We start from the raw sequence: 23,462 nt of genomic DNA, 5'->3' as shown, positions 1-23,462 counted from the left end.
CCAGCTCTGATTTCATGCACAGTTATTCCCTGTCACAACTTCTGCCCCAGCCTGGCCTGCAGCCAGGGTCCTGCCACAGTCAGATGCTCCTGGTCTTATTTCAGGTCTCACTCTTTCCCTGCAATGCTTACATAAATGTGCTCTTTAGCAATTTTTGGACTGGAAGAAATGTTTGAATCTTGCTGGGATGGAAAGGAGATAAACACAGGAAAGCTCAAGCTCAGTTCAAGTCCTGATTTACATTTAGATCAGTCAGACCTGTGTGGCTAACTAAATAAAGACCACTTACTGCCAATTTTAACTTTATCCCTTCATAGGCAACTGGAAGTAAAGAGAGAAGGAAGAGGGAGAAGAGCTGGAAATATGAGATTTCATGCCCAGGGCAGAAATACTGTGATGTCCAGTGCTGGATTTCATGGCTCAGCATCAACTTGCTCAAAAGGGCAGATGAATTCTGGCACCTGCATTGTGATCACCCAAAGCTCAGACCTTGGGGTGCTCAGAGGGTGTCCCTGGCAGGAGGTGGGGACACAAACATGGACCTGGAGGAGCAACTGTGCTGGAGCTGAGGACTTGATCAGGTATATGTTAATCCTACCCACACCTTCAGGTGATAGAGACATCAAAGTTTTCCACAAATATCTAGACAAAGCTTCAAGTGGGAAAATGGACCAGATGACCTCCAGAAGGTCCCTTTTCAACCATTTCTAGACACTGCAGCCATCTAGAGATGTACCTGTGGAACAGTTTTCACTGAAGGAAACCCCTGAAGTCTACCCTAGGGCTGTAAAAACAACATTTTCTGGAAACTGTACAATCTGACACAGCTCTGCCTCTGGGATATCTCCCTTTGCTTTAAAACAGCCATGATCAATCAGAGAAAGCTTCTTTTCCTCTTCCCTAGAGCCCCAGATTCTCTGGGGCTTAGTTTTTCTCCGAGCAAACACTCCAGGAAAAAAAAGTAAGAATCTCATCAGGTTCAAAGTCTCCAGGACAGGCTCAGAAGTGAAGGATGGCACTGCATGGACACCAGGTAGAAACCTGAAACTCTGCAAGGTGGTGAAGAAAGGGAAGCAATCAGCAAGGTCAACTCTTCATTTCCACACTGACTCTGTGAACATGATGGCAGCAAACACACCATTGGCTGCATTTTAATGGCTTTTGGGTGGCTACAAGACTTCAGTGTAGGAAGAGACTTGGTATGCTCCCTTCCTGGGACACCTTTTCTTTAAACACTTTATAGAATTCCCCCTTCAAGTGTATATTCTTGGATAAGAGAAGGAAATGTAATCACTTTAGGAAACTTTTTTCCACCCATGCCATTTTTGCTAGACTCAGTAAAAATCTGTTATGAGAGACTTTACAAACTAGCCCTTGGACTTTTTGTTGGTTTTTTTCTAACTAAAATGACCCATGTCCTGTAGGGCCAGGATACAGGAGCTGCTCTGGAGGAGCCATATGATGCTCTGGTTAGGTGTCATCACTATGGCTGTGTGCCAAATGATAGAAAGCTTCCCTTGCTAAAAGTATTTTACTGATTTGTTTCTGAAGGATGATACATGGCTGAGAGGTGGGTCACACATGTAGGTGCTCTGAAACAATGTTTAGGATGGATGAGCTTGAATCCAATTATTTTTAACCAGTTTCATGTGGACAAATTTCAATTCATTCCCTTAGCAACGCATTGTTAAATGTTCCACTGGAGGAAGAGAAGTCCCTCCCCTCCTATTTCTGCTGACTGCTTGTCTCCATGCCAAAAATATACAAACTAAAACAAGAAAGGAGAAGGGAAAAACCAAAAAAAAAAAAAAAAAAAAGAAGACTAAAAATAATCAGGGAGGAAATATCCATCAACAAACCTTGCTTCAGGTTGCTGGTCGCAGTGCCGGGGGTGCTGGCAGCGAGGTGGGTGCTCTCCACAGTCCCATAAACCACAGGGCTGTGCTCAGGGACCTGGCTGGGCAGCTGCTGGGATTTGAAGTACAAAAAAGGGTGATAATGAGTGTGTGAACAGAAAAACCAGCAATGTGAAGCACGAGCAAGCAAGTGGGGAAGAGCAGAAGATGGGGTGGGACAGAGAAGAAAAAAGGCAGGGGGAAGAAAGAGAGGAGATAGGCAGGGATTGAATAGATCCAGAAAATACAAGGGAAAGGAGGAAAAAGCAGCAGGAAAAGGGGAAAAAGAGACAATTACTGTTAACAACAGCAAGAAAGAGACAGGGAGCACAATTATTAACACACTTCATTCTCCAGATGCTTCTTCCAAAAGCAGCTGAAATGTTCCTCTGTGCAGCCTGTAAAAAGTCAGATAAACACCAAGAGACACTTGGACCTCTCCAGGATGTCAGTTTGCTTCCTGCACTTGACTCTGTTCTCAACTGATGAGTTATTTCAAACACTTTTGATATTTTTATACATATTTTAAAATCTTTCTTCATCTCTTGTGTGTGAATAGTGCAGATATTCCATTCTATGCACACCCACTGGATCTCACAGACTTCTGTAATATCAGGGGATTGGGAATCACTTCAATTAAGACAATTCTTCAACCTGGAGATTGCACCTTCACCTCCTGAGTGTTCAGCCAGATGAAATCCCAACAAATTCCTCTCCATGAAGAGTTTAATTCAAAGGGGTGGTGGAGCAAGACAATAACAAGATGCTCCCCTGACAACTACCCCTGAATCCTGAGCAGGTATTTGCACAGGAAGCTCACCCAGATTGTCCAGAGCATTTATCAGCTGGGGAAAGAGCTCACAAAACCAGCCCAAGCATGTTTCAAGCTAAGTTATGGCTGAATATTTCAAGTTTACTTATTTTAGATTGTTGAAAATTATAACATCCACCACTACTGGAATTCAGCCACTGAACACAGTTATTAAGGCATCATCTGGTTTCATCCAAGGTACCACACTTGCTCCAAAGGAATGAATCAGAGGTGCTGTTGCAACAATAACTTTCAATTTCCTGGCTTAAGGGGGCTTAAATTTTCAGTTATGTTACAGTAAACTTTTTCTGGTGAGCTCTGTTTTCAGAGCTCTTCTGTGATTAACAAAAGTGGTTCCAAGTATCTAATCAAAAAGCAGCCTGGATATTAAACAATGAAGGATTTGCATAGCTTAGAGCAGATGATTGGACATCACTGCTGTGCTCTGCATAGAAATTATAACTGATCAAAATTCATGCTTATTAACCTTCTCTTGAAAAACATTGATTTCATCCTGTTCCACTTAATTGTAAGATCTTAAAATAGAGTTCAGACTGCAGAGATGATCTGGGATTAGCTGCACCATGTACAAACATCACCTGGAAGCCCTGGGTTGTTTTCAACTCTCCCTCATTGCTGGTGGGGAAAGTCACCCAGCACGAAGTCATGGGAAAAAGATCTCACCAGCCCTCCAACATTTTCCATCACTGGTATCTTCTCCTATGGAAAATGCTCAGAAAGGAGCTGATCCTAGACATAACCACCTTTTGGCTGCAAATCATCAGACCTGGCAAAAAAATCAGCTTTTTCCAATTGAGCACTGCAGATCTTGTAACCACTCCCAAGCTCTGTGCCTCACTGCTGCCTGCAGAGGATGGAGAGCAGGAGGAGAAAGGAGGTGACCAAAGGAAATGGTGATGTCTTCATGTGACAAGAGGATCTGATTGAGTCAAGGGAATGGCCAAAAGCCACCATCCCTGCTCTTGATGCAGGGGATCTGCAGGCCAGGCTCTTTCTTCATTGCTGGGATCCCAGTTACACTTTTAGTGCCAGCAATGAGTGTCTCAAGGCAAGCTTGTGCTTTTGCCTCAGCAGAAAAACTCTCCAGATGCAGAGGGAAAAGTAAGGTTTCAACTCAGAAAAAGCTTCACCTAAAAGCTGGGAAAAACTGGTGACTTTAAGCAGGGAAGAACTTGGAAGAGAAACTGCACCCTGGCCTCAGCCCATCTAAAGTCCACCCATCACCTGGAGAACCTTCACATCTTCTAATCACACGCCCATGCAATGGAAAAAAAATCTCCAGTGAAACACAAACAGCTTCCAAGGCTTGTGTCAAGCAAACCACAGAGTTTCTTCTCCAGTTGTTGAAAGCCAGTTAAGTTTAGCAGCCTGTGGCTTAGCACCATCTCTCTCAGAAGAGAGGGAGAACCAAGATGATGTCTCAAGCCAACAGCAGCTACACCAAGCCAGCAGCTGGGAAGAGGACAGCAGCTGCCACACACCTCCCCTCCATCTCTGATGCTACCAACACCACTAAAGTAGAAAGACATCAGTATGGGCAGTGAGGAAGCCAAAGACATAACCAAGAACATGAATCATGGACTTTCCTCAGGTGCAGAGGACACCAATGGAAACATCACATTTCTCATAAATATATCAGCTCCTCTTTTAACACCAAAAATCTTTACCAGCTCCAAAAACTACTGTTGCTACAGAACCAGGGATCACAGAATCACAGAATATTCAGGGTTGGAAGGGAGCTCTGGAGATTCCCCCAGTCCAACCCCCCTGCCCCAGCAGGATCCCCCAGGGCAGGGCACACAGAACACATCCAGGGGGGGTTGGAAAGGCTCCAGAGAAGGAGACTCCACAACCTCTCTGGGCAGCCTGGGCCAGGGCTCCAGGACCCTCACAGTCAAGAAGTCTCTCTTCATGTTGAGCTGGTCCTTCCTATGTCCTACTTTAAACCCATTATTCCTTCATGAGGAATAATGAGGGATGAGGAGCTCAGTGTTGCAGCTCCACACTGAACAAGCTACAGGCTGCTAAAACCACCCCAAACTTGGAGAAAACCAAAAAATCCTTGAAGAACACAGACAATTCAGGACCATCCAGGTGTCTGAGTTGCTTGGTGGAGCTCTAAACAAACAGCAAAGCAAAGCAGACATCACCAGGAGAAGGCTGCAGGGCCACTTCATTACCTGAGGTGGGGTAGGTGTGGAAGTGGGTCTCACAATGGGAGGTGTTGGGTTCCTGCTGCCCCCTCCAGACATTATTTCTTCTGTTATATCTTTGCCCCCCTGGTTTGGATCCCGGATTCGGATCTGTGGTATCAAACAAAGAAAAAAGTCAACCATGAGACCCTCTCTTTGGGGTTCATGGAGAGGACACCATTCCATGACAGGAGATGCTGTGGGTTGGGCTGATGCTCTGCAGGAAGGATGGAATGTGGTTTGTTTTGATAACTTGAACTGCATGGTATGCCATCCCTTAATCTCAAACCCTCATTTAATCAAAACACTCATCAACCACCCCAGTCAGGTCTGAATCCTGTGATTCAGAACTTGGTCTCTACTTCTGGAAAAAGAACTTTACTCCAACTTCAAAAACTGAGCACACAGTTTAGCTACAGAGCTAAGCTTGCCAGTTAATGGGAAGGGAAAAAAAAAAGGCCCATGTTACCCCTGATATGAAATTCAGTGACCTTGCCAACCCAGCTGCTGGCAAAGGGGCAAAACAAGTCAGATATTTTTGTTTTTTCCATTCCACACTGAGAAAAAGCATACCAACAAAACAGCAAAACCAAAAAAATACTGAGCACAGGAAAGGGAAACAGCAAGAACAACAAACTGAAGTCTTATCAAACTTCTCAGCATTTAGGAAACGAGCTTTTTGAGTCTCTTCACAGCCCCAAAATGGGAAGGAAAAATATTGTCCAAAATAAAGTAGTGGAGATAACACTCAATTGAGTCCAACTGATACTTGAGCCAGTCTGTGTCACTGAACAGAGGGAACAGCCCAGCTGTCTGGGTTCATTTGGAACAGAGTATTTCAACTTCCAGAGGCACAACTGCAAGCAATCCCAGAGCCAGAATCCCTGAGGGCAGGGGCATCCCTGGAAGCCACTGGGCCTTCCTTCCATCAGTCACACATAAAGCCCTTCACTGCAGAAGGATTTTGTGTTATACCAATTTTCTCTTTTTCTACCTTTTTTCTACCTTTTCCAAGGTCTACTACTGAACAATTGTTTTTTTGCCTATTTGAACCTGTTCCTAACAGCCTCCCCAAACTGATTTGAGTTTGTTCACCCCTGCCTGGCTCTTTGCTAAAGGTCTGAGCAGGAGGGCAGGCAGCTGAGGATCCCAGGATTGGGGAGATGTTGCTTTCATTTATGTTCACAGAAAATTGAAAACAAGACAAACATTGCAGCATTGTGCAAAATGTAATTATACTTAAGCATAAAAGGGAAGACTCAGCCTCCCGGTGAAGATAAAACAGTTTTAAGCTTAAGATCATTATTCATTTCCTTCAGCCTTAGAACCAGGATGGTTCTCAGGAGTGATGTATCAGTAACTGATGATCACTTACTGTTTTTTTCTCTCTTTTAGCTGGTGGAGGCTGCTGCTGCTGTGTAGGCACTATGATGGGTGCTGACTGATACACTGGCTGGCTTGGGTAGAAAGGTGTTCCTGGGGAGAGAACAACCAGACAGAAAAGTGAAACATTTAGTTCATTTGTTAATGAAACCAAACCAAGAGCCAGGCATAAAACTGGCCAACTACTCCTCCCTCCCCCCCTCCCAGCTCCTAACATCCAGTTATGTGTTTTGTTCTTCCCCACTTCCACTCAAACAGAACCTGCTGCTGCTCCATCCACACAAACCATTATGTCCCTACTTCAGTTTTTTTTCTTCCATGAATTAAAAAAAAAACAACCATGTGCTTCCATTTCTGAGAGGCTGGTGAAATCACCAAGGCATGAAAAAAAAAAGTGGCTTATCCTTGGACTCCATTCTGACTGACAAACAGGTGGGTTTGTTGCTTGGGGTTTGGTTTTTTGGTTGGTTTTTTTTTTTTTTTTTTGCTTTTGTAGAGAAATTCAGTCAAACCATCACAGAGAATTTCCAAGGTCAACTACAACCCATTTGGAAGCCCAGCCAGAAAATTTAATTACAAGCAACGTTCTTCCCCTGCTGCAACACAAAAAAAAGCAGGACCATGGTTATTATTGCAAAATTACACCATGTTCTTGATTACATTTGCAACATCCAACACAGTTTCATTATGGTTTTTCTTTATGGAAAGAAACTGCTTCAAAATGACTGAGTCCTTTCAAATTGTGCCAGGCATAAATAAAGGTGGCCCAGCAGAGCTGTCTTCTGTCTGTGCCTGGGATGTCAGGTGAATTCATGAGATGATGCTGGGGTGGTTTTTTTTTTGCCTTCTAAGCATGGGTGCTGGACAGCCTGCCTGCTTGCACTTGCATCTGGAGCAATCTGATTTATTCTTCAGCTGCACTAAGCTTTAAATGGGAATGAAAATGTCTATTTTGAGTCTGTAATCAAAAAGGGGAGGTTTGGCAACTGGTGAAATCCAAGAAAGCAAAGGAAGGCAGCCCAGTAAAAGCTGACTTGCAGCTTCAAAGGACACATTCCTCAAACTGAGAATTGGGAAGCAAAAGCTTGGTGTGAGTTCCCTGTCTGGTTGCTCCCAACAGGAACCTTTCTGTGCTGAAGAACAAGCAGAGAGCATCCCCTGGCACTGCCACCAGGCTGCTAAAAGCTCAGCCTCCTGTAGCCACCCTCAGATGCTGCAATTCAGGTGGCCTAAATGACTCAATAAACTTGTCAGCTTGAGTTCCAAGGCAGGCAGTGTGACTCTGTGCCTCAGGGCACAAAAGTCTCCATCAGCATCCCCAGGGCTTGCAAAGCAAGAGCCTTCCTGACTAACTCTGTAAAAGCAGTGATGAAGCCTCATAATTTAATTCCTAATGCTTTGGCCCAGCTGGGCAGGTGTAAAACAGGAGGTCTGAGAGGACAGGAGCAAGGCTGGAGGCCTGCAGTGGGTTAAATATCTTCATTTTTAGTTTCCTGGAAACCAGATCTCATGGGCTACAGCTGAGCCCTGCCAGAGAGCAACCTCCAGTGGAACTCCAGGAAGGACTCTTCCTTTATGAAAAGTACTTTTAATTAAAAAAACCCAAATCCCAGAAAGCAAGAGTAGCTTCCTGAAAGGGATACAGCTTCTGTGGCAACACACCAAGTATGTTTTACAGTGTGATGCTCTTTGCACCCTGTCTTTTGATCCTTTCCACTTCAGCAGCACCCAAGTTTTACCCTCCCTCCTTTCCATCCATCATTTTAAGGTCTTTCCCAAGGTAGAAGGGAAACTCACTGATATAAAAAAAGAACAATAAATAACCAAACAGAGACAGTTAAGAGAAAAACCCTGTCCACATTCACAGCTTTGGTCTCCTGCAGAATTTTCTCACAATCTGCCCAACTGAGATGATTTTCATGTCTAGCAGCCACGATGGCTACAAAGTCCTCAGTCCTGCCCTCTGCTTGCTGCATTATCTATGCCTGCATCATAAATTCAGTTGTTTCCCAATGCCAGAGCAATGCCTGGTAAGGGACAGATCATTTTCAGTCCCTATATACAGAATGAGAGAACAGGAGGAAAAGGGGGATGAGCACAGGTGAACCCACTGTCCATCTTCCTCAGCTAAACCTGGAAAATGCCTGGAAAATGCTCTGAGGGACCAAGGGCTCCAGCTTCACCCACTGATGCTCTGCAGATGCAGCAACCTAAAAACAAGCTGGGACTGAAAGCTTAAAAAACCTCTCTGCAAGAAACCAGGTGCTCTCAGGAGTGAAAAGGCACCAGAAAGGAACTTTTCCAAATTATAGAAGTGAAGACAGATAAACACCATTAAGTGAGTAGAGAGTAAGAAAGCAAACCTGTAACTACAGGAAAAAAAAAAAAAAAAAGGAATAGTGGGTAATTTCCTCATTTAGTGGCTCAGGCTTAAAGAGCCATTGCAATATTTCTTTTCTATTTTTTCCAGGCTAAGCAAAGAGGAGCTAGCTGCTTTACAATTGCTCTCCCTCCTTTTATTCAGAAATTGCATGATCAGGTTTGAAGGCTTCGTGGCAACCTTTCAAAGCAGTTTATTCAGCTTTATATACACCAAATAAATAAATAAGGGAAAAGAAGAAAAAAAACAACCAACCAAAGAAACCCCAACAAACCAGTCCAGATCTTTAAAAATTGTAAGTTGGGAAGTACCTGAGGCTCTTCTCCCCTTTAATAACAATCTCTATTTGTGAAGAGCAAACATGCAAACCCAGGAGCTGCCCATTAGAAGGGCAAATTTCAGCCAGTGCATGGGTTACCAGTCCTCTGACTGGACCAACTTGACCTTTGCAGCTGAGACAAATGAATCAAACCCCATGGCTTGGTCTTTTCCCTCACTAAACACTGAGCAAGAATCACAGGGATAAGAAAATTAACTGCTGTATTGCTGTGAACATATCCAGGGCACAGCTCAATGGAAGCCAGGGCTGCCAGATGTATTTACAATACCTTAATAAATAGTATGATGGAGCAGGGAATAACAAATACTCACTATTCTTGTTCACAAGTGATTGGGGCAGCTCTGTGAGCTGAAGCCTTTCCTTAAGCACTCATCCAAACAATACTGTGTTATTGTGAATTTTTCAGGAGTGAATAATGGGGTTGTGACACAACCAAATTGAACAGCTATTTGAAGTTCAAACAAACACTAATCCATTTCGCTGTTATAAATCTTCAGCTTGACAATGGTAAAAACACACCCAGAAAATACTTGGTAAGCTAACTTTGAGCAGAAAACTGACCATAGGCATTGGGGAATTCTCCAGGACCTGGGCCTGGATAAAAGGGTCCTGGTCCTGGTGGCTGCACAGGATACTGCTGCGGGGGCCCAACGTACACAGTGCCGCTGTGACGATACTGGGAGGGAAAGACACAACCATTAGTGGACAAAATGTAAACTCCATGATTTACTTCATGCTGTTGCATACAGAACCTGTAATTGAGACCCCCAAGTCAATAGGGATCTGATTATCATAGAATATTCAGGGTTGGAAGGGAGCTCTGGAGATCCCCCAGTCCAACCCCCCTGCCCCAGCAGGATCCCCCAGGGCAGGGCACACAGAACACATCCAGGGGGGGTTGGAAAGGCTCCAGAGAAGGAGACTCCACAACCTCTCTGGGCAGCCTGGCCCAGGGCTCCCTCAGCCTCACACTCCAGAAGTTTTGAGGTGGAACTTCCCCTGTTCCAGCTCCAACCCATTATTCCTTGTCCTGGGCACCCCAGAACAGAGATTGTCCCCTTCCTCTTGCCCCCCACCCCTCAGCTATTGATGGACATTCAGCAGATCCCCTCTCAGCCTCCTCTCCTCAGCTACTGAGCTGATTAATTACAGATTCAGAAATGTTGCTGTCAAAACAAAACACAACAAAAAAAGAAGCAAGCTATGTCATCTACAGACAAGAGAGGGAGGACATGAGAGCTGATAGAAAAGAGTCACTCTCCTGATTTCACCAACTTTGTATTTTTATGAGGCCCATGGTTTTAGGGTAACTGTAGAACTATTGAGTCAAGGTAGATACATTTATATGCACACATTCTCCAAGAGCTTGAAGTCTCCCAGTGGTTTTGATGGGAGGAGCACAAAAACTAGACCAGTCATTTATTCTTCCTGCCTTCATGCACAGAAGAATAAACAGAATCACTGATTCACAGAGTGTTAGCTTGGAACAGACCCCAAGGATCAGCAGGTCCAACCATTCTAATATTATTCTTGATGTGAGATGTCTCAGCACCCATCGAGCTGAGACTTCAAATTTTTCTAAGTGAGGGAATCCACCCCTTTCCCTGGGAGACCATTCCAAGGTCTGACTCTCCTCATGGGGAAAAATTTTCCTCTTGTGTCCCATGGGAATCTCCCCAGGAGCACCTTGTGCCCATTGCCCCTTGGCTTCCCCATGGGACTCCTTGTCCACAGGGAGTCTCCATCTGCTCTGAACCCCCTTTAGGTACTGAACATGGCCCTGAGGTCTCCCCTGAACATTCTATTCTCAAGGCTGAACAGACTAAACTCTGCTGCTTCTCTGCCTAATGTGGCTCCACCACTGGTACCTTTATTCCTCTGCAGCACTTTGTCTCAGGGTCTATCATCTGTGTCATTACCTGTCCCACTCCACTCTAAACAACCTTTTTATGGCTTTGTGTGATTTAGCATCACACATTCAAGTGGGCAAAGACAGCAAACTGAACAGGGAACCAGTCCCAAGTAAGAGCCACAAAACTATAGCGGAAAAATTCTCCTTGTGTCCAATGGGAATCTCCCCAGGAGCACCTTGTGCCCATTGCCCCTTGGCTTCCCCATGGGACTCCTTGTCCATAGGGAATCTCCATCTGCTCTGTAGCCCCCTTTAAGTACTGAACATGGTAATTAAGGTCTCCCTTGAGGTTTCTCTTCTCAAGGCTGAACAGACCCAGAAATCCTTCAACCAGAGAAAGCACAGCGTTGGTTAAATACACGACAGCTTCATTTCTTCATTTTCCCCCTCCTGCCCAGCTCTTGAGGAACTCCAGAGGGAACAAATATTGCTTTGCAGTTTGGTGGGTGCCTGGGTGCTGCAGTTACCTGTGGGATACAGTACTGGGGGCCCTGAGGCATGGGGTAGGGCATTGGGAGGTGGTTGACCATCATGATGTGTTGGTTGGTTTGATAGACAGCGGTCGGCGTCTGCGCGCCGGGACGGATGGAGGGGCTGCTGTTCTGGATGGTGGCTCTTGGAGGCTGGATCTGAGGCCTCTGAAAAAACTAAGGCAGGGAAAGGAAGAGAAAACAAAGAACTGGTCAGCCTTTCTAGAGAATGATTTGAAATATGACAATATTATAATGCTACTTCCAAAGGGTTGCCACGCATTCAGAAAACTGCAGGACAATTTGGGTGTATCTGTAAAGAGCAAGATCACACCACAGGCTTCTATTTTACCAGGTAGAAAAAGGAGAAACTTTTAAATCCAAGCATTATTAGTTTGTATCTACTGAATTATACAGCTCAACTTTCAGAACAAACAGTAGAAAAATTATTTTTGTTACGTAAATTTTTATTAAGAGGGGTTGGCTGCCAAAAAAGCCACCTTTGTAAATATACAGAAATAAAAGATCAAGGCAACTGTTTCATACACCCCCAGACCAGCTAAAAAGCCAGATTTTTACAGAGTCCAGGGGCACCTCATGCATCCCTTTGTACAAAGCAAACTGGGTGACTTCTCTTGTCCTTCATTTTCAGAAAGGTGGTAACCTCTTCCAGGGTGGCACCAAACTCTTCTACCATGTTTGCATGAAGTGATGCCCCACGCAGATGGACCAGGTCCAGGAAACCAAGCAACCCCACTAGTACACACTCTGTTCTCAACCCCTACGTGCTGGGAAAGGCATCAGTGTCCAGGGGATGGAGCATTCATGGCACTGGAAGACCTTGTTCTGGAGTCTTTGCAATCTTGGAAGTCAGTCAGTAAGATTGATGCATCAGACATTAACACATTCACTACCAGAGTAATGATAGAGGTGATAGAGACACTTAATGCCATGCAGAACCAGGAGTTAAAATTACCTGTATAGGTCTGAATCCTCCCTTCAATAACGAAGCAAGAAAGCAGCAGGAAACAGAAAGAAAGCCAATGGAACAGCTTACAGATCAATAGGAAGGAATAGGAGATAACATGCACCCTAAACCACACACAATTCCATTCAGCTCGTGATGCTGCTTTGCCTGAGCTCTTAGAGAACCAGCAAGAGAAAGACACTGAGTTGGTACCAAGGTCTCTTCTCCCAAAATCCCAAAGCCAGGGTCAGAAACTCTTCTAGAAGAGTTTTATACCAAAGTATCGACGTTTAAAAAACAAAACCAAAAAAACAACAAACCAACCAAACCACAGTCAGCAGGAGGAAATACAGTAGGACAGAAAGACTTTGTTTACTCTCCTAAAACATCAAACATTTTTCCTTCCAGGCCTCTTTCAATGATACAGAGATAGCAAGATAAAGCAGAAAACCTTCCTCAAGTCACGGATTTGGTCTCCACTTCTGCACCAAGGGTAAGAAATGCCACATATTTAATGGTGAAGCAAAATAATAATAATAATAATAATTCAGTCATAACACACCACACCAAAGACTGGTGGCTGATGGAAGTGCAATGATGTAAATAATCTGTGAGTGGTGATCACATCATGAGTGGTGAGGAGAAGAGAGTGGTAACCACTAAGGAATGATGGAACAAGCTGGGCTTTTCTGCCTTGGTGTTGGGGGAGAATGAGGTAGGGTGGAAGGAAGTTATGATACCTCCATACTTGATGTGACAATGAGGTTAAAATGGTCATTCTGGGGCTGCTGAAGACACCAAAATTGTTCCCCAGAGTAAAAGATTTCTCCAGGAAAGCCACAGATGACTCCCTGCTTCAGCAATCCAGATGCTATGAAGATCAGCACAACCCTGTTCATCTGGATGAAGAATTGTCACCAATACACTGAGTGGGACCTGAACTAGAGGGCAACTGTTTGAGGAGAGAACTTTGGTAGTGAGAGTGCAGACAGTAAACCAGAAAAGCAACATATTACTATGCCCCCAGATGAATAAAAACTGTCTACATGTGAGGGAACTCCACAAGTGTTGCATGAACCAAGGGCATCAGGCTGAGTTTATTGTGAGAGTAACTACAGTCTGCACATTTCAGTATCCAGAGACACCAAAACATGCAAAAGGCCTTTCTTATTTCACTGCAAATTGCTGAATAATGACTATTTCTAACCTATTAGCAGATTACAGAAGTCTCCCAAGAGTGGGGTGTGGGAGGAGAACACATTAATGGTCACCACGATTCTGTATTTATAGAGAATGAAAAGTTTTATTATTTACTGAAGGATAAAATTGGGGTGGGGACCCTTTTTGAGTCAACCCTGGGATTTCAATCTGGTAGCTCCTTTCCAGGCTTGTGGGTGAAGACCCAGAAATTATTCCAGCAGCCATTTCTGATGGGTTTTTAACTTGAGATACTCCAAAAGCTACAAAACAGTTGGTCTGAAATCAGCTCAGGGAGTAAATTCCCAGCTTCTCCAGATCACAAGCCTTGTTAACAGCAGCACCCAGCCAAACCCAGGCCTGGGTTGTGTAAGTTGTACCCAAAAGAACTGGAGTAACCCCAAGCTAAAACTGGAACAAACTACACCAGCAACCCCAAACCAAATGACTCTGCCATACCCAGTAAACTCATCTGAAACACAATTATAAGTCAGAAAGGGAATGATGACATGGCAGTTTCTACTTGTTCTTATTTCTGGTTTTAATTACACTGGCCTCTTCTGAGCATCCATTTTAAAATAACCCATATGCTCCTAAAGTCACTTCTCAAATTAAGGGTTATTCTACATTTCAGATTTCAGATTAGGAGAAAAATGCTATTTGCAATTGTCCTTCAGGAGGACCAGAAGCAACAAAATGACTCAAAAGCCTGACTCAGAAAGAAAAAGTAAGGATGGTCCATGCACAAAGTGGAAATCAGAGCAGAGAGCCCAGGTAGGGCAGTGGCTGAGTCTGAATTTCAGAAAAACCAGAAGTTGACAGGATATTTCAAAACACTGCCACAAAACACTTTTTCTCCTATAAATAGAGACTTTGGGGTGATTTCTCAGGAGCTACTGGAATCAAGGGTTACTGATACACATTTCCCTTTTAATCACTTGCACCTATTTTCATTTGATTTCAGCACCTTTGTGGAGCATCCTAACCTAATTCTAATTTTTTCTCTGCTACAAACTTTGATGACACTTTCCAGAGCATCAGCTGGCAAGGAGCTACTAGGGCAGGCTGGAACCAAAATGCTTCTAAAGTTGCCAGCAACTACAGATGCTTTAATCATGCTTGAGTATTCTAGAGATCTAATAATTACAGAAAAGATCAGTAAAGAATAATCCATTATTTGACTGAAAAGGACACAGACTCAGTACCAGGCATATGCCTGGGGTTGGCACAGAACTGCTGCAAACCTCATTTTGCAGCTGCTTTCTTAGAAGAGCACCAAATAACAAATATTAACAACTCTAGGGTTTATTTACTTATTTAGTACTTTTTAGGTTGCAGAACCTCAAAGCCTGCCACAATTTCACTATTCCAGCATGTTAAAGGCTCCCCATGTGAGAGTAATAATTTATGTTGGTCTCACCAGTTCTCTAAGGCTGGGGCATGGGATGGATTTGCTTCAAAAGCCACAGCCCTTCTGCATGGATTGGTGGCAAAAATCCCTCTTTCCATTCCCTATCTGCAGAGACTTTGGGATTAAAACAGACAAAACAGCTTCATCTGTAGCCCGGGTTTCTCTGTGCCTGTCCTGATCCAGCTGCTGACAGACAGAACTTGGAATAAAGCCTGAAGTGTTTTTTCTCTCAGCTTCTTGCTGATAATTGTGAGCAGACTTCAAAACGTAACCGAGTCAAAAATCTCAACTGCAACAAGTATGTAGTGAGAAAATCAGGAAAACATTTGGAAATTACAAGTTTTAACCTGTAGGAAGGGTCAGAACTGGACCTAAAAGGAAGTTTTCAAACTGACAGATTGGTGTTAAAAATCCTACCAGTAGGTAAAGCCAGTGGGTACCAAATTTGTTTCCTCTAAGGCTCTGACACCTCAAGACTCATCCAAAATTTGCTCACAGTGAGCTCAGTAATTTCTATGAGAACATGAAATGGCTCCCACTGAATACAGGATCTGCCTTAGTAAAGGCCTGTGGAAAAACTAACAAGTTTCTGAACACTGATGCATTTCCAGTATCACCTCCTGTAAACACAGACCTGAAGTTAAGGTCAAGAACAAAAGTATCTGAAGAACAAAAGTATCTGAAGAACAAAAGTATCTGAACAAGACACAAATTCCCTTGTTTCCCATGCACCCTCCAAACATTCCTCCACCACTGCCTTTCAGTGCAATCCTTTCCATGCACAAAAATAATTCCTTTCTCTCTCTCACATAACATTTGCCTGCAAACAAATTCAATGCCTCGTTCTACTTTTTAAGCCTTTTTTATTTTTTTGCCTGCTCTGGAAGGATGCTTGTGTCTCCCTGCTGCTCTCTGAGGTGGAAGAATTAAGATTATCAGATATTCTGGTGTCTGTGCCCATTTTTTTTTAACCTGTTCTCCTGAGACTTCCCAAAGGAGCTCACCTCCACAGTATTAAACTGTTCAGTCTAACAGGAGAAAAGGGAGAACAAGATAACTCTCCTGGAACAAACCTTCCATGGCTTCAGCCCCTGTTCCAGCATCAATGGAATTAATAGGATTTTTTTTGTTTGTTTACCTGATAGCTTGGTGGAACAAACTGGTTCCTCCCTGTCCAAGATAAGGAAGAGTGATACAGAAACAGAAGAACCTGGGAGAGCTTTCCAGCCCTTGCCATGCCTTTCCACCTCTTCTCCACCCATCAGTGCCACCTCTGTTTCCACAAGAGCTACAGCAAGCAGAAAAATCAGTCCCCAGGGAAAAAGGGTGTTGGCAAAGATGAATGCACAAGTTGACAGAAAAGACAACTTCAGGCACCCTGAGTAAGCCAGAAGGGACCTGTGCATCTATCTTGATGCTGAAGAAGTCCTCTGAGCAGTTCTTCCACCCTAGGTAGTGCTGTCCATGAGTTTCATGAGCCCAAGCCCTTCCTCCGAGCTTCCTTACAAGTGCAACTCAGGCAACAGGACTACTACAAAGAGTCCTAAATGCTTTGGCTTTTGTAGGATGAGTAAAACCAGCATCAAGCAATGTAATGGTAACAGATAACCAGGCATATCACAAAGGGAAGTATGGACTGGAAAGTCCTTTGCCTTGCTCTGAGTTTGGAAAGCTGGATTTTCTCAGGGATGCCAACTCCTTGTTCTCCTCCACATCTTCAGCTCAGGCAACTTAATCCAACTCATTTGTCAGATAGCCAGGAAAGTTTCCAGTGACTTGGGAAGGCAAGCAAACCTCCTGAATCCCTGGCAACGAGCTCTGCAGGATCTCCTGCACTCCAGAAAGGGCATTCAGGGGGGTGGATGATGGGTGCAGTGACACTGAGTAAGAATGAGAAGCGTTACTCTGCGTTGCAGGCAGCTTGTTAGCAGGGTTATGCAGGTGCTAGTAGCTACTAACAGGGTTGGCTTCCAAGTTCTGAGTTAGTGGGTGAACCACCTCCACCCCCCCACCTCCCCCAGGCAATTAGTTGGGGATGATAATGAAGGGGCAGGGTACTGTACCTGGTGATGGGCAGGTCGAGGCCCCGCTGCAAACTGGGGAAAGGCGGGAGAAACAAACACAAAAGGAAAGGCACAAAGAGTCAGAAACACCACAACGAAACCAAAATGTCACACTCTATGCAAAATAAACCCACAAGAAAAATAAAAAAAAAAAAAATGAAAAAATCAACAACCACAAAAGCTTCGCTGCAGGACAGGGACAGACAGGGACTGAGATGTGAGGAGTGGGGGGAATGGGTGCTGCTGGAGAGCTGGGGAGAAACAGCCAGAGCTGCTTGTTATTGGGAAGGCACTCAGTGTATGAATGCAGGCATTCTTTATCCTGCCTGGGGAGAAAAAAAACAACAAACAAACCAAAATAAAACAACAACAACAAAAAAAAAACAATCAACCAACCAACCAAACAAAAAAATCCCAAACAAACCAACCAACCAACCGGAAAAAAGAAACAACCAACAAAAAAGCCCCAACTTAAACCAAGCAGCAGTGAAGATTTTCAACTGTTTAAGGTGGAGATAAATGGTTGAAGCAGCTGGAGTCAGAGCCGTCCCAAATATTTGGTGGGAGCAGAGGATGGAGCTAGTGTCCTGCTGGAGAGGAAACTCCCTGCAAGGCAAACACCAGCAACTCTTTGCACGTACACCCAGTGCAATTTTGTTTTCAGCTTTTTTTTTTTCAGCCCTCTCCCCCCCCCCAGGCCCCATCACCCTCCTGAATGTCAGATTTGTCACCCCCATCTGAAAGCCAAGGAGCTGGGGGATGTCTCCATGTCCCCAGGTTGCTGGAGGCAGCAGCAGCAGCAGAGCTTGGCTGGAGCACAGGAGGTTCCAGTTCCCAGTCCCCAGCTCAGGTTACTAAATCACTTCCCAACCCCTCGGGTTACCCAGGGAGGAAAGTAATCAGAATTCAACACCCTCAGTAAACATTAAAAGCATTTTCCCCAGTAAGTAACTGATTGTTAAAATCGAAATAAAAATGAATGCAAGAAATGGAAAATCGAAATAAAGATGACAAGGTATCCTCTTCCACCAGCCCAGTGAGGTATTTAAACCCTTAATTCTCAGTGTAATCAGCAGAGCTCCACGATGAGAGCAGAGAAATCTATTGATAATAGCTCCAATAATTAAACAGAGCAAATGAAACTGGAGCATGGTGACTTTTTACCCACCGTGTGCCTCTACCTGTTTCTGGTTGTGATGGCTTTGGCACTTAGGAACATGGTAAAGCACAAGGTACAGCCCCCTCTGCTCAGTCATACTACAGGGACTCAAGTAGGGTTTATCTTCTGCCTCAGAAGAGTGATTAAAACTGGCTACTAATTATTGATTTTCTTAATAAGACCTTTTTTTCAGGAAGAAAAAGTGAACTGAGGTTCTCTTACAGCCCTACCTCCAGCTGTTTCAATGCCACCAAACATGAGAAGGAAATCATAAACATTCACCAGTCCAGTTGATTTTCTCCTTATAAACAACTTAATCCAAGAAGCAGTTCACTAATAGCAGTGTTTATAAATCCCTTCTACCTTCATCTCATCGTGACATTTGAATGGAAAGTCATAAAAAACCCCTTCAGAAACAAGGAAATACACACACAGACTACTCCTAGTACATGAGTTTATAAAGAATGACCTGAGCTGGTTCAGCAAATAGCTTTCCCACCCTTGAAAATTTTCCCTAAGAAAAAAATAAAACTAAAAGAAAGCATGATGATATTGTAAGACTAATGAGCTAAAATTTGAATTTTCATATCAATGGCAGGACAGAAGCACTCGGTAGGTTCAGCCTCCTCCCAAGGCTCAGGGTGTGAAGGACAGAGGCTCTGCTGATGGTTCCTACAGTGATGAGAAATGGGCACTGGGACGAGTCTCAAGAGGTGAATCAATCCTTATTTTCCTAAAGGAAGAACTCCTCAAAAAAAAAAAACCAAAACCAACACAAAACAACAGTTCAAATGTGCTGGAGAAAAGGGAATCAAGCTGGAAGGGCTGCCATGAGCCTTTCAGGTGGGACTACACACTCCATGTTACAGACCAATGGAAAAAAGTAAACAAAAAGAGAATGCTGGGGTGCAAAAAATGGGCACTGTGCAATTTCAGGGCTGAAGGACCTCTCTTAGCACTGTTCCATAGGAAGATTCATTCTCACTGTGTTTAAAACAAGAGCTGGAAGTTTACACCTTTAGAAGCTAAAGTATATTCCCTGGTAAAAGGTAATATGTGCTACAACAAAAAAATAAAACAAACCCTCAAAGTTAGTGATCAATTCCCTCATCTATTTGGCACTGGTCACCACTGGCTAGTAATTTTTTTTTTTTTTTTTTTTTAATTTTGAATATCATTCAGATTGATTTATTCCTATTAGTAGCTGTAAGCAACAGAACAAACTGTAGTCACTGCTGGCTCAGATTAAGATAGATATTGAGGTTTGTTTCTCTCCTGTTTGATGAAGGGAGTAGACAGAAAGGAAAACTTCTTGATGAAACCTGGGTCCAACCTCTCTGCCACCCACACTCCCCTGGTCCTGCTGGCTGCTCTGGTGACAGCAGGGCACATTCTCTGCTGCTGGAACTCCTCAAACCTCTCTGAAAATGACCACTGCTGGGTTGCTCAAACACCTTCTCTGATCATGGTTTGTTTGGGGTTTTTTTTGGCAAACATCCTAGAATTAGACAATTTGTCTTGAAATCAGCTGGTGCTCAGGGCAGGGATGGGCAAGAGCTAACTGATCATTTTCAGCAGTGCTGAATGACTCTGGTTTTGGTTTCTTTCCCCCAGTTGAAGCTGCACTTTGAAATTCTCACTATAGGAGTGATGCTTTTGGGGAGAAAACATGAATCCAGCTGGATTGCAAAGGCAGCTGTCCTGGAAGGAACAGGAAAGCCTGAGCTGCCAATCACCCTCGGATGCAGAAAAAGGATGGAGGAGGCTCCAGCTGCCTGAGGATGTGGGATTAGGAAAAATCCTAATGGTTAGTGCCCCAGCCTACCTACCCACCCCAGCCACACTGGTCAGGGCTGTGTAAGGCAGCCTGGGGATGGCAAAGGCATCCTGCAGCCTTCCTCCTCCCCTCCTCACCCTCCCCTCACCACCAAAAAGATGGTTAAAAAAAAATCAACTTAAAAAAAAAGTAAAAATTAAAAAAAAAAATAAATAAAGCCCAGAACAAAATGCAAGAGTAGGTCAGGACCAGGCTAGCCTTGCATTTGCTTTGGGGTGGGAGGTGGGATGAGATGTTATGGGTGCAGCTTTTAGTCATGGGGTGGAAATGGTCACTAGCACAGCAGATGGCACAAACTGCACACAAGAGAATTAAAAAAAAACAACCCCAAAGACAAACAAACTAACAAAAAAAAAATCAAACCAACAGAAAAATGGCTGACAACTGAAGACAAATTCTTCCTCAAGATCTCCCTCAATAACGGGGCCAAAACCCTACAATTTGATATATTTTTCAGCCAGATTTCCTGAAGGTGTTATGTGTTGAGTGGCAAGCCCAACGTTGCCCTGGTCTCTGTCCTACACCAGGTGGGACCCTCATGACTGCAATTCAGCTTTGGCTTCACCTGGCAGAAACTGCCACAGCAGCTCATGCTTGTAGCAAAGAAGCAAACCCAGTGCATTTCTGTAAGATCAGCCAACAAAAAAAAAAAAGATGTGGTATAAAAAAAATAATAATAAAGAAAAAAAAAACTAATAATAATAAAGAAAGAAAGGAAGGAAGAAATCAAAACAGTGCCATGGGCACAATTGCCTGCAAGAAGGAGTACAGTTTGTTATATTGCTTACAATGCAGTATTTTATCCAGCCTCTTCCAGCCAGGGACCTGTAAACCGGACTCTGTTCCAAAACCTTCCTCCTCTTCCAGTTGTCTGTGCAATGTATTGGCACTGTTCTGCTGGGCTGTCAAAAAAACTGGTTTAGAGATGCAGCTCTTCAGTCAGGTTTTTGCTCCAGTTCTAACCATATCAACTTATTTGAGCTTTTCAACATTGAAAGGGAAAGGTGGTTATACTTACTGAGAAAAGAGGGGTTTGGTTTTAACCAGCAGTATCCTGTCTTACTGAGCAGAAGGGAGGTCTGAGGAGATGGGAGGGGATCTGGTTGAAAATTTGCAGCTGTCCATATGACAGAAACTTCATCCAAACTGGTATTAATTGTTTCATCAACTCAAAAGCCTCAGAACTAACCCTCCTACAAAGCCCCTGGAGGAGGAACTTCCAGAAGTGGGGTAAGTGCTTTGGTGTGGCTGCATGTGGGGGAAAGCTTGTATACATATATATATATATATATATACACACACCTGTCATATGGACAAACAGAAGGCATCTGTCTGGAAGGCTTTCAGCAGCATTCACCTCACTCTAAAGAGAGCAGAGTGCTGGGAAGGGTGTAGTTATTTTATAGGTGACTTGGAAGCATTAGGATGCAGATGGGAATTCACAAGAGGTCCCTTGGTTAACTGAAGCTTGAGACATGGTGACACCAAGCTATTGTGACCTCCAGAAGATGGGTCAAGCACCTGATGCCCTGGGAGGGCCTCCTAGCATTGTGTGGACCTGGTGCTATGAGCTGAGATTCCCCCAAAAGAGCCTGGTTTGGGGAACAGAAGTCCTCCAGTGGCAGAGTGGTATCACAGTACACACAGAAAAACCAAACCAACAAACAAAAAAAACAGACTGTAGAGAACAATCAAACCTAAAGTGGGATGAAAAAGGGGCTTTCAACAAAAACATCTGGGTACACAGAAGCTCTGTGTTAAGCAGGTGAGCACCTAGAGGGTGATAGGCTGGAAATGGTTAGAACTGATCCAGTGGCACTGATTGAGAAGCAATGCCCAGAGGCCACTGGAAACTGAGTGCTGCTGCAGAGAATCACTTTACTGATCTTTGGTCTATCACTTTACCAAGTACTTCCTTTAAAGACAAAAAAGATTTAAAAAAAAAAAAAAAAAAAAAAAAGAAAAAAAGAAAAGAGGAAGATCCCAGTAATGAATTTGAACTCTAAAGTGAAGCAAACCTGAAAGCAACTACACTAAAAATAAATGGTGTTATTTGAACATAAATGAGCATCCCTCTCCATCACTTCTTTTCTGATCAAGACACTTGAAAAGGAAAATTCTCCTACCAGGACAGCATCTGAAAAATTCAGTAAAGATTCACCATGGGAAATGTGCTTCCAGTTCAGTAAAACACACTTTTGGCCAAGTGCTATGGACACAGAGAAACACAAAAATGAGGAGGAGAGACCATCAGCTAAAGCAAACGTGGGCTCCTTACCGGCGAGCGGGTCTGAGGTTGGGTGTTCATTGTCTGAGGGGCTTGAGGGTACACCAAGGTTGTTGGAGCTGCATTCTGTCCTGAGGGGTAAGGAGCCTGCCAGGGAAAATGAAAAAGAAGTGAGAAATGTGTGGATCAAGTGATTCTTCCCAAATGACAGGAACTGAACACGTTAGCAGGAGAACTGCTGATAAACACTGAGATAAAGGTGAAACAGGTGATGGAGAAAGTTCTCTCACTCAAGGACCCAACCAATTTATCAAAGCAACCTTAAGCTCTCAAGTTCCTCATCAGAAAACAGAGCCAAGAGGCAACACCCCAGCATCAAAACCCTGTGCTGTCTGACCACCCCCCACAGGCTTCCAAAAGCCTCCCCTGAACCTGTTTCCAAGGAAAGCTGGACCCGTAGGTATTGCCAAGAAATCCTCCAGAATAAGACAAACAGCACAAAAGCAGCCCCAGTGTGTTTAACACCAACCACAGCTGCTTGCAATGCAATGAAATGGCCACAAACTGGTACAGCTGTAAAGCAGACCATGGGCTGTCTCAATTTTTCATAGTTTTACTGATTTCTAACAATTTATACCCCCAGCTGCTCTCTCCCATGCTATTTGCCTAGAATAACAATAAACTGGAGCTGTAAAGTTATGCAGATGATGCCTTTAGCAAGAAATTCAGAATAAACTTTTCAGAGCACCTTCTTTTTTTTTTTTTACAAAACTATTATAACTTTTCCTTTTTCACAGTTTTTTGGGGGGACAAAGAGATGATAAAATGTATGTCTCCGAGTATATCACTATACCTTTGCTGTGGTTTAGGACACCAAAGCACACTTGGTAAAATATTCAGCTGAAGAATGTTGTTCTGTAGGAATTTATATCAATACTGCAGCAAAGATTCTGGTTCACGAGCAATTAAATGCTTGAATCAGCTCCTGCTATGGAAGCAGCAACTTCTGGCTGGTAAGCAGGGCAGGTTTTCCATTGCCCTTCCTCTCCAGGAGCTGCAGTTGATTTAATCCTCTCCAGCAAGCTCTTCCCTCCTCTCTTATCACTGACAAACCCTCCAGTTCACATTAACAACTAATTTGTAAGAAGTCTTCTAATTTTTTTGAGATATCTGATGCAGCATCAAATATTTTCCCCT

General features: G+C 43.8%; 1 protein-coding gene across 14 annotated transcripts in view; it reads right to left on the bottom strand.

Annotated features, from left to right (window-relative positions):
- Window positions 1-23,462, bottom strand: part of EIF4G3 (eukaryotic translation initiation factor 4 gamma 3) — a 139,372-nt gene that overhangs the window by 49,473 nt on the left and 66,437 nt on the right. For 6 of the 14 annotated variants that reach the window (XR_011730424.1, XR_011730423.1, XM_071767285.1 and 3 more), the window contains exons 4-11: window positions 22,317-22,412; window positions 20,827-20,940; window positions 17,043-17,075; window positions 11,402-11,581; window positions 9,584-9,698; window positions 6,295-6,395; window positions 4,908-5,030; window positions 1,860-1,968 (exon numbers count right to left, since the gene is read on the bottom strand). Coding sequence is in view for 12 of the 14 variants with exons in the window: in XM_071767285.1 (XP_071623386.1) it covers window positions 1,860-1,968; window positions 4,908-5,030; window positions 6,295-6,395; window positions 9,584-9,698; window positions 11,402-11,581; window positions 17,043-17,075; window positions 20,827-20,940; window positions 22,317-22,412 (871 nt within the window). In the remaining 2 variants the exon portion in view is untranslated. Of the gene's footprint in view, window positions 1-1,859; window positions 1,969-4,907; window positions 5,031-6,294; window positions 6,396-9,583; window positions 9,699-11,401; window positions 11,582-12,380; window positions 12,397-17,042; window positions 17,076-20,826; window positions 20,941-22,316; window positions 22,413-23,462 lie in introns of those variants that run through there. The other 8 variants (XM_071767279.1, XM_071767282.1, XM_071767284.1 and 5 more) reach the window with 5 other exon arrangements.

The sequence above is a fragment of the Heliangelus exortis genome, chromosome 23 (assembly GCF_036169615.1).
Source record: "Heliangelus exortis chromosome 23, bHelExo1.hap1, whole genome shotgun sequence".
NCBI classification, from domain to species: Eukaryota; Metazoa; Chordata; class Aves; order Apodiformes; family Trochilidae; genus Heliangelus; species Heliangelus exortis.
Note: the sequence above shows the minus strand (reverse complement) of the source record. Positions and strands in the feature narration are given on the sequence as shown.